Source organism: Colias philodice, chromosome 17 (genome assembly GCF_061535455.1).
Source record: "Colias philodice isolate Cphi_HAF_F1 chromosome 17, ilColPhil1 Martin Lab GWU primary, whole genome shotgun sequence".
In the NCBI taxonomy this organism is placed as follows: Eukaryota; Metazoa; Arthropoda; class Insecta; order Lepidoptera; family Pieridae; genus Colias; species Colias philodice.
The window spans coordinates 6,369,253-6,384,802 of record NC_143102.1 but is presented as its reverse complement, the minus strand read 5'-3'; the positions used below and the strand labels follow the sequence as shown (position 1 = coordinate 6,384,802).

The window sequence follows — 15,550 nt, the reverse complement described above, 5'->3', positions numbered from 1 at the left end:
GTAAATGTAGAGCTATTAATGTTATTCATTTAATTAATTGTACCTGTAAAATGATATACCTACTCAAATTAATTTTGATTATTTGGAGGCACTTTGAATCTTAATTAAGTGTTGTCTATCTAATTTCTATATGTATTACTTAATACTAATCAAGGTATTCATTAAAATTATTGTTTAAACGATTGGTAAGTATTATGGGTCTATTTAATTGATGAGTATTTGTTTTTCAGTACCGGTCAACATACCCGTATTAGGCATTGCTTAGTCAACAATTAGCTATTCATACAGATTTATTTGACTACGTTTCATATATTTTTATATAAAAAAAACCTATTTAATGTTATATCGTAGCTATTTATTAATTCACGTCCATTTTTGCATAGAATAGTATTTCTTAACGATCAAATAATTGCTACTGTATTATTATTAAAGATAAAACGGTTATTAAAATATACCTACATCCCATAAACATTAAATTAGTATATGCGAAAAAACACGGACAATTTAATTTGAAATTCTAAATGTATTCAATAGAATCCTACGGAGGGGTTATAAAATGGTTTTATACGTGAGAATAAAACAATTTGTACCGAGAATCGAGACGGTGCTAGTAGGAGTAATTGCAATAAACGGTGTTTCTGTGAAGTGCTCAGTATCCTGTCTATTTGGTCCTGTTCTATGGCACTGAACATAAAATCCACGATTCAAGTTGGACTCTCCAAGATTTGATTGCTCGTAGGTAATATTTTTACATGCTAACTACTAGGGGTGTATAAAATACAAGACATAACGTTGGAGGTAATTATTTGTGTAATAATAAAAAATATACTTGTGATTGTATCCTTTTTATGGTTTTATGAATAGACAGCTGCATCACTTGATATAATCTTTAGTATAGACTACAGTCTATAAGCCCATCAAAACTTAGATCTAAAGGATACATTTTATGATATTAGGATAAATATTATATTAGTAATTTAAAACTAGTTTCTTAATCCAGGGATTAAAAGAAACAGGATTCTTTCAATTCAGGGGGATAATGGGCACGGGAGAGTCACGTTTTTTTTTTCTTAACCCATTGACCACCGTAAGGCCCGATCGGGGCGCGACACAATAGATTTTCTATTGTGTCTGTGATTCCGAGGACTGATGGATTAAATAAGATATAATTATAATAGAAAACTAAGCTAACATCTCAGTTCAGAAATAATTGACTACAACAAACCCAGTGCGGATATCTCATACACACGTGACTCACTTCACGTGGGTGCCTCATTTCGTATGCGCAAACGCAATGCAAAGGAAGTGCATTCGTGTAACGACAGCGATGTTAAAAGGAAAGTCGTGTGCAAAATTTGATTAACGTTTCTTGAACGCACATTAGATCTCGATACAATTCACACTTTCGATTTTATTTGTGTGTACGCGGAATTCTAAATAGGGTAGCTGCTCTGTTTGTTTTGTTATATATAGTTATTTGTTGTATAGTTTGCATAAGTGTAAATAATTAGATTTACCGTTTCTACGAAAAATTTATTTTTAATTCATTGATCTCAAAAAAAAAACATTCTAAACACCAGGACGACAGGAAATTTTAATATTTTATTTTTAATTGTATTTTGCACAATTTTGTTAAATTGCGACTGGATGAAAATTTTGTTCGTGGTCGTCGTCGTCGTTGGTAGGGTGAACAAATCCTTAGCAAAACATCATAAGCTTATGATTCTATTCCTTTGCGTTTCGACGTTTGCCTCGGCGCTCAGGATTTTATATATTAAACATAGAAGTAGATATTAATATTATCTGTTGATACAATGATGATACTTATGTACAAGTAGTATGCAGTTGATTTTTTGATTACATTAACAAGTGCACTCCAGTGAAGGACTTTGTTTGTTTAATGATTAAATATAATTATAATAAGATTTATTATACGATGAATTATAATTGTTCAAGTAAGCATTTAATGTTAAATGTCGACTTCGCGTTGTAATAAGCACACTTTGAGTTATTTAATGATAGTGAAGCTTAATTTATGCATAGTAACCAATTAAGTCATGACTTAACTTACGAATTGTACTTATAGTTAATTGATATAATTAATCATGAATAATAGTTATAATTATCTATTAAAAAACAGTTGTGCATATGTGTAGGATGAGCAATGTAATGTCCATTGAAGTAGTACATAATATAATCTTCAGATTCTTATATATAAACCTATACAAAAGAGAAAAGTATTATTCCACTTTAAGAATTAACACATTAACGTAGCGTTTGCACATATGTCAATAAATGTTAATAAAACAATCAGTCCCCTGTGCTTTCGTTGCGGACGGTACCATCGATGCCGTGAATGCATCGAACACTTACTATACTATATAGACGTTTTTTATTCGTCATATCACTTTCCATTAACGGTAAAATCATGCTACGTGACTGTGAGGTAATTAAAACGGTCCGTGATACCGCGTAACACCTTAACTGTAACCGGCGAGGCGTTTGGAGAAAAAATTGGTGGAGAATTGACGAGTTTATCAAAATACGGTTGGACAATGACCCCGCGGTGGTACGGCGTCACGATTCCGATGAATTGCAATCAGCGTGACGTGGTCCGTTTTCATTTAGATGATATACAGCTAGTGTCAGTGGTACGGTTATAGTCATCACGGTGTTAGATTTTGCTCATGCAAGCGTGCATTTACCGTCATACTTTAAAGTGTCATGTTTTTCACAAACAAAAGGGCTTTTTTCCTACAATGACTGAAACTGAAATATGTAACGATCAGAGGAAATTGGCATTTTCATATATAGAGAGAATAATAAAATAGAGTGCGTAACTACCTATTCATGTTTAATAAATCAGTTTCCTGTCCGAGGTGCTGACAAAGAGTATAAACAAATTAAAATTTATGTCCATTAATCATACAACAATAACATTTTATTATTATTATTTACTCCTATCTTTTAATTGTTTCACTATCAAGCCAGCGCATATCTTTATTTAAATACACTACCGTTTGATGCTAGCCAGGGTGACATGACACAAAACATGGCAATTTCATTGTTCTGCGGTGCTGATATAAAATGTCGGAACAACCGTTAGCTGAGCGCTTTACAGCGGAAGTGGCTGGTAAATTATAGGCATTCAGCTTAGCTGTCCATAACCCTAAACCCAGAATGGACATAAATGTTACAGGAAATATACCTACTTTCTGTGAAACTGTAAATTTGAACATACATAATAAAGCATTTATATACAAATAACTTTCAAAACAAACTGTTTTAGTTGTTTTATAAACGTAGTAGAGTAATTCAGAGAGACGATTGAGCTTAATTGAGCTGCTTTTAAAACGGATTTTATAAGCTTAAATAGAAATATTCTTTAAAAGATGGTACTTAAAATTTAGAATAAAACGCTAAACTCCTCAAAATAAAACAGTTTCTACCATTCAGATTCAGCTATTAATTAAATGTTTCCATCGAAACTGTGGCATCTAACTGCATTTACGTTATAAAAATTGTTTGCATTTATGTTATTGTAAGAATTCATTTAATTCAGTTTTATCTCACGACCTAAATAATCTGCGAACACACAAAATTAATGATCCGACTGCTATTCGACTTTTCATGTTTCTCCTTTCAGCGGAATAAGGAAACAAACATGTTATATAAGTCGGTTCTATTTGCCACTCAGTTGTGATTTGTTCAGTGAATTATCACCTACAAACGGATATTATTAAATACATTCATTAGGAATATTATTTTCCTGCCCCTGTACCATGAAAGTATTAAAGCAGTATTACTTCCAGCGTGGGAAAGTGATGGCGCTAGACGACCTATATAGCGCTGTCATTTTTCCACGCTGGATACAATACTGCTTTAAGACATCATGGTACGGGGGCTGAGTTGTATGCCTGTAACACCTACAACGGCGTCTGATTTATTGGGTCAACATCGTACTACGCATTAAATGCTGAGATTAATTTTATTTCGGTATCTATATTTATAGTCTGTGTCACGTATTTTTGTGAGAGTAACGGCACATTGTTGCACTATTATGCAATCTGTGTACACTTAGATTAAGTGATAAGACTGATATGGGCCGTTTCCTGCTTTTTGTAACGGTACTCTGAAAGTTTGTTTTTTTAAGCAATTTTTAAATACACGTAATTAGATAAAAATTGCAAAACATTACAGCAATGAACGGGTGTCATAACTGATTAATAATTAATTCCAATGTAGCTGTTCTTTGAATGATACTAAATTTATGTGGCGATGTAAAGCCGTTGCACGGTTGCATATAATTTGGAACTATTAAGTTGAGCTCAAGCGTATTAATTTAAATCATAAAGCTATAAATGCAGTCAGAAAATGCATTTCTGCTAAGCTTATTCAAATATAAAGTGGACTTTAATTTATGTCTTCGTAACCATAATTATTATTGTGGACATTTACAATTTGGAGTTATTTACTTAACTAATCAAGTAAATAAACGTTTAACATAATACACGATAGATAAATACATCTATATTCTATACTAATATTATAAAGAGGAAAGGTTTGTATGTATGTATGGTTTTCACGCATAAACTACTGGACCGATTTTGATGAAATTTGGCATAATATTTAGACCCTGAGAAAGAACATAGGATACCTTTTATTGCGAAATATGTACCACGGGCGAAGCCGGGGCGGACCGCTAGTATAATAATATAAACAACAACTATTTAAACACAGCGTTGTAGACAATATCTACATTCAGATAAGACTATAAAATCCGAAGCTAGATTATGTTTAAGATATCAATTCGCAATGTTAATGACCCATGCAAGGCCAAAGCCCTTCTCGGATAAAACTATAAAACCTTTTAGTAATGTAGACTTCGATTCACTTCGCAACAAAATAATCGATATCGCGTATCTTTATGACAATCGAGTACCGCACTTTTACTTATAAAATAAAATATTATAATAGATCCAGCGAGCGACGACGAAGCCGATACTAATTGTGCAAAAATGTTCGTGTGAGTGGTGTTTATTTGTGACTATAAGATAAAAGGCAAATATCAAAATGGGAAGCGGGAAGTTTGGGTTCAACGGCAAAAAGGACAAAGTGAACGTGACAGATGGTAATAAGACTGAGTTTAGTGTTAAGGAGAAATGTCAAAAGCTACGCAAGAAACTGAGAAAGACTGAATTACAGAAGACTGAGGACAGTACAAAGGAGAAGACGATATGGTGGAATCAATGCAGTGGTTGTGAGTAAATGTTTATGCTGTTTTTTTAAGGAACATGTTTATGATTTAAATGTTCTCACAATATTTTTTCTCAATGACACACGTGACATACCGTGTTTTATTTTTATTTTTATTGCGCTGGTTGCTGTTGGAGTACAAATAAACAATATTGTATTCGTTGGATCTATTCTGTATCAATACGGTACGAATAAAAAACCTATAAATTAGAAGTACATTCTTCTAGGTCATCTTCGACGTTTTATTAGACTTTTTTAGATATTCAGTTGTATTAAGAACATTTATAATTATTTATCAACTCTTTTTTCAAAGTTTATTTAATTGACGGCCTTGTTTTATTTTTTATTGAATGAACGACGCAGCCGGTGCATCTTTTTTGAACGTCCTCTAAAATCTGATTTAGAACTGAGGAACTAAAGAAACTATTGTTCGTATTCAAAATATAATAAAAGCGTACTTGCGTTTAACCAGCCGTCCCTTCAAGGGCCGTCCGGCTTGTTACGCTCTTTGAATTTACAATGAAGGGAAATTAGAGCAACCAAGGTTCGAGCTTTTGAAATCAACTGGTACCTCCATCTATTCAAAGACAAGGTGTCGAGGCCAATAATGCGACCTTAAACACCGCCTTCAAATTATATGTGGGCCCTTCTAAACATCTATTCGTTTATTTCGACATTGACTTTCGCGACCCACAACCCTGTCCCTAATTTTATGGCACAATTTCGATATGTGAGAGTCATGATTACAGTTGCATCAGAAATCATGATATGACTGTTTATTAAAAGCGAGCATCGTGCGATCGATCTAGAGAATTCCATGATTCTCATAGGTTTCTTTTGTTTTCACCGAGTGCAGTCTATATTTCGCTAGAAAAGTATGTCAGTGGAAAGCGCGAGAGACTCCCGAGAAATCTACACGCCAGTGCGATGCCGTTGCACGCCCCCCGGTAACCACTTTCTAAACAAGCTACATAGACGCCAGTTTATAGTCCAGGAACTAAAGTGCATGAAAGTTGAAGTGTTGACATTTCCTTATGCAGATCATAACAATCGCACAAATTGCTGTGTCCACAATGCAACCGAGAGATTACCTATTCAATAATAGTCGAGTGTAAAGTAAGCCACGTTGGTGCTGTGATTTCACTGAGTATAAATAGGAAGCTTGATAATGCAGTAATGTGAACCAGTTTACCTCTGAAATATTTTTAATGCTTGTTGAGGTTTTTTAATGCGTCATTTTTAGTGTAAAGGTCGATGTGACCAATATAATTATCAGAAATCTGAAAAATGCACACTTACTTTAGGCAATAATTACGACGGTCCTTTAGGTTGTAAATGACAGAGGACATCTATGACTTCCTCATTCATTGCCGTGCATTTAATGTTTATTGCCGGAAGTAATAAAATTTACCGAAATATGATTATATTCGATCATAGATGATAGTTCCGTTTTATAAAAGAAGAACAAATAAAATGTATATAATAGGTAGGTAATTTAAAACATATTTAACACAGCAGAACATCTTCAAAAATCTATGATGATTATACCAGAAACCACATACCTAATTATTAACGAAACTATTATGCAGATTCCATAAATCAAATGCAACATTTTATTTCCCCGGTTACATGCTTGATACCATATTACATCAAAGCATCGCCTATCCAGACCCACATTATATATTCACCCAGAACCAGAAACACTACATACTTACCTATTCTATAACATCTAATTAACCAGTCTTTCCAATAACTATTGTTACAGTGAGCGAAATCGACCAGTACCTATGGATGGTGGGTGGATCAGCAGGGGCGCTGGCCCTCACAGGCGTGGCAGCTGCTTCTGCGTTCTACCTGACCACACGGCCAAAGCCCGAGAAGCCACTCGTCACACTACATGAACAGAGCCTGCTTGAACCTGTGAGTATACTTTTTATAAAAAAAAGTTGTAATTAGTAGTTATATGATGTTTACTCTCCTTTTTTAGTAGGATAAGGACACAGGTTTTTTGGGTTACAGTTGCAATGTAAAAACCTTATTAGTATAAAAGTTTGAATAAATTATTTTAACATCATTGTAATTTTTTACTCTTTTTTGTTTGATTGAAAACGCATAATTTACCGAAATATACGAAAATTCGGACTATTTTGGTGATAAGGCGTTGAGTAATTGCCTATATAGACAAGCGACGGAGATTATATTTAGAGTTCGTGACCGATAAAATTATTTTATTTTGCATTCGCGATTTCCTAATAAAATGATAAGATTGATAAATTATTATTATTTAAATGCCTACCATAGCACACGCGGTAGATATATTTTTAGAATAGAATTTATTCGTAGTTCATAAACTCATCAAATTTTTTACATAATTACCACAATAGGTCAATGATCGACGTTCTCCTATGACCTAGGGTATGCAAAATGCAAATGCAACATCACGAATGATAAAACAGACTCCTTATAACTGTGTACCAAAGTTCAAGATGTCCACAGCAAACCGCGACTCTCACACTTGGCAGTGCGCATCTTCGAGCGATATTTTTAACTCATTGCACGAAGAGCTACCCTGCTCGATGCTCTCACGCCAGTCCCAAGAGCTCTGTAGCGAAAGTGACACTGGAGAATCCCTTGTTACCGTAATTCAGTGAAATTTAAGTACTTTTGTTTGTGAAAAGTAAACGCTATAAGACGCTGGTGGCGAGTTCGCAAGTCGTTCACGTGATACGCTATGCGCTCCGACGGTTGCGCAATGAAGTAATGAAGATTTGATTTTGAGTGGCCATTCAGTACCTAGTGTGATAGATTGGTTTGTGAAAATGACGTGTTGTAACTGCTGTGTCGGCGTCGCTCCAATCCGACCACCGATAAATCTTGCGGATCAGTCGGATTCTGTTAAAGTGAGTTTAAGTAAACTTTATTAATTTTAGGACTTAGAAACTGGGTGGGATTATGATTAATGTTGAAACGGATTGATAGTGAAAGTTATTATTTAATGAAGGTCGGTATATGTATCCTGAAATATAAAGGCGAAATTACGTTAGTTGGCAGACATCAACGTTCATAGTAGAGGCTGATCAATGATGAACCAATGACGAGTTGGAAATAGCTGTGGTGCTTTCTAGATAATTTTTAAATGTTGAGACATATGTGCGGATATAGATTTATTTGTGGAATAAATGTAATGAACACGATGAGAATATGTCTTATGACTGAAAGGTTAAATATTCTAGCATCCTTAGGTAAAATGAAGCATTTAATTCGAGCGGCTAAAAGTATAGAAGATAATTCAGATTAAAGCTCTGTAAATTGGTTTGTTTTTTATTGTTAATTAGTAAACGCCAAGAATACATACGCACCTGTTGACGAATATTTTATTAGAATTAGATCTTACATTTCTACAGACTGCACTATATACTTATATTACCCAAAAATCTTGTACAACGAATAAAAGTCGGAACAAATTGCCACTGATATTATTTCCTAAAGCTGAATCAAATTATTAGTACGAGTAGTATGAGAATTTCATTTGGGCTATCTTAATATTTATTTGAAATATGTTCAGACTCGTTCATATTAATGTTCCAAATTTTTTTTTTTTTTTTTTAAACTGAAAGCGATAACTTAAAATCAGGAAGGGACTTTAAATTTGATTACTATCGTAATAAGGGACCAGAAAAATGATATGTATTACTTCCGAGGACAGTTCGAGGAATGTTCCTAAATACATAATTTAAAGTTGTCCCAGTTGAAATATTTAATACATCCTAAATCATCAATGCCTCTAATAGCGAATGTTTGACTTTACATAGGAACTTCCCGTACGTTTGTTTGTTTTCTTTACCGTGAATTATGTACTATATAATGGGAATTTCATTGAGTGAATTTCAAACAAACATTTCGTAAAATTTATGTGAAACGGCTCGGTTTTATGCACTTGTAACTGTTCATATAATGAAGGTTACAATATATAACAGTATTTCACGTTAATATTATTCAAAAATAAAGCAATTCTGCGGATTTTTATAGCGAAATAAATTCCAAGGTACATATGGCGAATCTGAACATTCCGCTTAATTATCATAAAATAAAACACATTATTAATAGAGTGGGAAATTTTATGGTAGACAAAACATCTTTATGGCCCGCCCACGAGGGCTTTGTGAGAGGCGAAAAAAATGTGTGTATTCTAAATTACATATTTGAAAATACACATTTTACCTAAGCAAGATTAAAAATAGTATGACAAATGAAAATATTCTTCTTAAATTTAATTGCTAGTTTTCTCCTTTCTTTTTCTCCTACCGAGTAATAAAAAGTAATTGTGACGCTTGTATCTTTAAATAAATATGAAATAAATGAAAAGAATAACCTCCTCCTTTTTTTGAAGTCGGTAAAAAACACATTACGTAGGTAAATTTATTGTGCTAAATCGCTATCAAAGAAACTACCTTGATACCTTCCATTACATTAAAAACATTTTAAACATTTGGCACACCGTACAAACTGTCACGAGACAAACAAAAATTGTACTATTTGCTTGTCTTACTTTTGAAAATGAATCACGCGGAATCTCACCTAACGTTGTAGGACATTTTCGCAATATTCGAGAATACTCTTTCATTCAAATTAGGATCTTAAACATAGTTTAATTAATAGTCAATATTATTTGCTGTAAAAAAGACGTATCATTATTTTATCACACTGAAAAGTAAACAAAGATTAAATACGTATATTCAGAATATGTTCTCTTTTATATTTTACTGATAATAAATCTGAAAAAGGTGCCGACGTTGATAAGTTGGATGTGAAATTAACACGTTATAATAAAATAATAAGTGTTTAACAAAGTTCTTCCTATTTATATTTTCAGTGAATGCATAAAAGTAATATAAATTTATTTTTTGATGATTAATGCGATACGCTTACACCGTATACGCGTCATGAAAATAGTTGTAAAACGAAAATATGTTTATTTTTTACATTACAAGTGGTAAACATTATATTTACGTCACACTTGAGTTTTGATACTAATTTTCGCATTAACCATGTAATAGCGACATAGATTTATCAACAAAAATAAACCGTTTCAAAACATGTTTTTGTCGTATTACTGCTATACTGCTGAGCTGAAAAATAGCATGCTTAATTTTGAAACGAGTGTGTTTCGTGTTATTTCTCGTAATTTATAAATGCAAAATGCACTAGCGATCCGCTCCAGTTTTACGTGGTTTATGATTTAGTTACGTGTTTATTTTACGTATGATTAAATATTTTTTCTCGGTCTTTGAAGCAATTTTCATAACAGCTGTCTTCTGGTTTATGAAGTAGCGTGTTAAAGAAATAAACACTTTTGATGAATGGTGCTTACATGAAGACATATTAATTTATATTATAACGTTTGTGCACAATAAATAATCTGAATGTATGAAACAACATACATTGATGATTGTTTTAATTAAAGGAACCTTCAAACAGAATCACAGTTAATTACGGTCGTTGTTGTGAGGTAAAGAACACATACATACATAGAATGTAATATAAAAAAAATATATTCTCGTTTATTATTTAATAAATTTCTTCTTGCTTTAGAATCTGCAGTAATTATTCTTTGACATTGAACTAAATATTGTGTTTAAAAGCGTCTACGCAGGAACTACGCAACTGCTACGAATTTAATAAAGATTGAGCTTCATAGTTTGAAATTTAATTATGATTAATGGTCTCCAGCTTCGTTTGTTTTTATATCTAACTATATAATTGTGTATATTTAATTAGGGGAAATTGAGAAAGTTTAATAGTACATTGGTTAGTTCTTTGCAATAATATAATGAATGTTGTTTACGTGACTATTACCTATATTACCTTATTGTATCTAATATGAAGATAGTATCTTCGCCCAAAAAATATTGAAATTAGAAAGATCCAGCGTTGTTCCTATATTCTTGATATTGCACGCCTCATAAGCGAAGCGTTGAGGTGGGTACTACTGTCGCTTCGCGCAAAACATCTGATTTTTCAAACTTAAAATGTCTTTATGTATCATACATTGCACTTGTAAGATAATACATACACACACATATTAAGCAAAAAACACTATTTTTAACGTTCATGATATTTTTGATGTCATATTTGTTATTTAAACTAGTTAAAAAACAGTTTAAAAAAGTTCTGTCTTGGACGTCCGTGTGTCTGTATGTGCGGATCCTTTTTTTGTTAACACGATAGCGACCGAAATACTTTACTAATCGAGTCTTTTTTTTTCTCTTACGCTTGAGTATGCTCAGGAATAGAACCCTTTCATTTTTCAGGGTCTGATTCGATGTGGTTTAATTGTTATTAAATAAACAAAAATAATAATTAAAAATACTTATTAAAAAAAAAATATGAGGCGTGCACTTTTGGATTTTCCAAATTATTTTGTAATTAAGATCAATATTAATTTAGCATTGCCTAGTAAAATAAATGAGAGGATGATTAAAATATGTATTACCTAATTCACAAATAAAAATTAATAAGCACTTTGTTTTAACAACCAATTACCGTACCTTAACTCACTTTTGCGTGATTGATATTGCTCAAATAGTAATTACAAAGTGTTCTTTAGTTGAGAGCACTTTATGATACAGTCGTGTTTACTACCGGCTCGTCATAACGTTAATATTCTTAATGAATTATGCGGAAACCGTGCGCTCGCCAAGTCGCCACAATGTCAAGTATTTCTGTGATAGTATTTAATAAGTTCCCATTCCATATGTTTATGCTTGGCTTCATGACTTTCAATTTGTTTAATATGAACGGTTGTATGAGCGTTTTAATAGCATATTGCAATGAAATTCAGTTTAAAGTACATACGCATTTACAGGACTTTGACTCATATATTATGTATATTATAATTCACAATTTGAAAATATTATATATTAACCTTAATGATAATAGTGTGTTTACTGTAATATATTTACAAAAACTAAAATAGTAATAAGAATTATTACAAATGTGCAGTATTCGGAGCCATTTAAAATCAATTACTAGACTAAAATAATTCTTAAATTGTCTTCTTCTCACAAGAGTTCGTTTGGAGTTATGGATCGTATACAAAATACATATTTAATTTATATACGGGGTTGATCAACCCACATTATTATTAATATTCATAATTATGTAAATATATCACCTACGTATTAATTTTATATCCGTTATATTACCACAAAACACCTTTTGTCATATTATGCTCCTATAAAAGTAAATGTACTTACTATAAAGGCTTATCACCAATAGAGGGCACACGTTTCAGGGGATTATGGTTAAAGTTTATTGAATAGCATTGAGCATTATATTGTAAGTGAAAGTGTTGAAAATTTAATGTGGCTTGTGCATATGAACGTGTTAATATTGTTCGCAGTATATTTCTTTCATGATAATAGTAGCATCTTATTCAATCTAAACGAATGTGTTCTACTTTATATTCAGCTCAATTTAGGCAGTTTTATTTAAATTATTTGAAAGACTTAATAGTAATAAACAGTTTCGCGTTAATTTATTTTATAGTAGCTTACAAAGAAAAACCCGTACAGTTCCCGTTCCCGTGGGATTTCCGGGATAAAACCTATATTATTTGTTAATCCAAGTTACCTTATTAGTTAGTTATATGTGCGCTTAATTTCATTGTAATCGGTTCAGTATTATTTGCGTGAAAGAGTAACAAACATACATGTACACATACCTACATCCATCCTCACATACTTTCGCATTTATTAGTAGGTTAGGATCTTATTCGATCGAAATGAATGTGTTATCCTTTATATTCAGCTCTATTTTAGACAGTTTTATATAAATTATTTGATAGACCTAATAATTTTATATAAATTAGTAATAAACAGTTTCGCATTTATTTAATTCATATACTTTGTAATAAATTAACTAACTGACAAGTAATCAACATCAAATCATTCGTTATGAGTGTAAACAATTTTTACGTCCCTAAAACAATTTTCCATTGATTTTCTCGCCGTAAATATTTCAACGATTCGTGAGGGCTACTGTGGACGGATCAAACAGTAATGAATATATAAATAGCGAAGACAGCGTGTGTGTTATGTCACCGAGGTTTTGTTATAAATAAATACGCGGTCGTGTGACCGCACGACTGTCCGAACATAATTTAACAGCTTCTTGTTTCCTATCAACTTGGCCTTTGCGTTCAAGGGACTACCTACTGGAGAATTATCGAATTTATATATAGATGTGAGTAGAAGGTAAATATATAAATGTCAGTAGAAGGTACTCGTAAGATTCGTAACACTTCTTTATATATAAATCAGTCCCCTGTCTGCTCTATCAGAAATACAGCGCCGGGAAAAATTATTGCTATTAGCTGTCATAAATTCTAAATTGCTGTGGATAATTTATACTTATTTGATTCAGTTTATTCATCGCAATCTTTTCGAGGAATGAGCTTTAGTTACGATGTAAGTTACATTGGTTTACTACTTGCAATACGTGATATCCGTCACGTCGTACTAGCAGCTTTGTTGAGCGGTTTTTTGACTGCAGATATGCAATCTCTCGTCATTCAAGGTCATATTTTTCTTGTTACAAGTTAATGTTCATACTGAAATCTCCAGTGTATTAGATATAAGCTTCTTGGTGTATACTGTATCACTGTACAAGGTAATATAGATATACTGGTCTAATTTTGAATTTCTACATTGACACATATTATTACCTCATTTTTTTCTTAAAATATCATATTTTTACACTATATTATTATTTTTAACATACTATTTTTACAACCAAGAAAGAATACACATATATTGTAGTTGCTGATCATGTAAAAAACGCATAGTAGCATCTGTAGCAAAAGTATTCATATCCATTGCCAAAAATGAGTAAGTCACTTGTCAAGACGCGACATGGTATGAAAAAAAGACGACAGAAGCTTGTCAGTTATATATGAGAATCGTCTAAATGTAATATTAATGTAAGATTTTGCAGTATAATAAACTGTGCTTTTAATACTTATATTTCTTAATCTCTTGTATCACAAATATGTTTCCTGTCTAAAAAACCGTTTATACAATCTTTAAAAGAAACCAAAAGGCAAGCGCTTTCAGGTGTACGTTTTTCAATAAAGTTCATTAACGTGCTCCGTAATGAGTCTTTTATTTATGCATTAACTTTTACCTTCAAAGCAATACTTGTTTATACACATTGTAAACTTTTAATTAATTACGTATGACAGGTGAGTCGGAACAACTACACCTACGTATGAAACGTTGAAGTCGCACCCCTTGGACCGTAAAAATCGATCATCGGTGTCGTATTCGCATGGAAAGTCCGAAATACGCTCGTGCGATGTTAACAGATAACATGTATATTGTATACTGTTACATTGTTGCAGAATACAATTTAAATAAAGTAGAAGCTCATATTTAATATTATATAGTGTAGGTACTGAATGATTTTTCATGCATATCATGTCATGAGAATTTAAATCATTGATTCCGTGATTATATTTTCCTACTTAATGTTTATTTTATGGTTTAAATAGCATTTTTACACGCACATACATTCCAGTTTGGGTTACAAACGAGTTGTTGGTAATTATTGAAAATCTGCTATAACGCCTGGGGAATGACGCCTCGGGCAAGGTTACCCCAATTTTTTGTATGTTTTGTTGTGAAATTCAGTGGAAGTTTTCGTTTAGTGATGGCAAATATTTTCACTGAACTTACAAATATATCTGGTTACTCTACACTTATGCCATTGGGGAATATGGTTTATGCTTTATTAGATAAGTTGTGAAACTATTATTAATATTAAAATGTTGTTACATTAAAAATATTCTAAAAAATGCAAATGCCATTGACCTGTTCATTTACATCATAATTCACAATACCGTAGGGCAAGTTGCGGAAATAAAAATTTTCATGTTAACTGAACCGGAGACATCATTCGATTCACATCAGAGATTAAATGTGTCGTAATTTAGTTTATCAAATTATGCAAAACATAAAATCTATTTCTTTATAAAATATCAAAAGGTTAATTCGAAATAATACGTTATTAGTATACAAAACATCAGAACCTGTAGAATATTACTGATATTCGATCAATAAATAATGTGTGTTCTTTTTACGTGTTATGGTCCAAAGTTATAGTGCCTTTGTGTACAATATGAATAGGTACCTCACATTATTACATCTTACTACATACTTTAACGTTGGATTGTATCGCAAAGGTATTATAATTTCATCATTTTCAAAAACTCTATATTTAATTTATTCGTGTACAC

At 32.2% G+C, this 15,550-nt stretch overlaps 1 protein-coding gene across 5 annotated transcripts in view; it reads left to right on the top strand.

Annotated features, from left to right (window-relative positions):
- The window catches only part of LOC149481130 (long-chain-fatty-acid--CoA ligase 5), a 41,468-nt gene that overhangs the window by 14,837 nt on the left and 11,081 nt on the right, over nucleotides 1–15,550 (top strand). For 2 of the 5 annotated variants that reach the window (XM_089705550.1, XM_089705551.1), the window contains exons 2-3: nucleotides 4,978–5,260; nucleotides 7,022–7,176. In XM_089705550.1, coding sequence (XP_089561676.1) covers nucleotides 5,074–5,260; nucleotides 7,022–7,176 — 342 coding nt within the window. In that variant the 5' untranslated portion in view covers nucleotides 4,978–5,073. Of the gene's footprint in view, nucleotides 1–4,977; nucleotides 5,261–7,021; nucleotides 7,177–7,877; nucleotides 8,157–15,550 lie in introns of those variants that run through there. The other 3 variants (XM_089705552.1, XM_089705553.1, XM_089705554.1) reach the window with 2 other exon arrangements.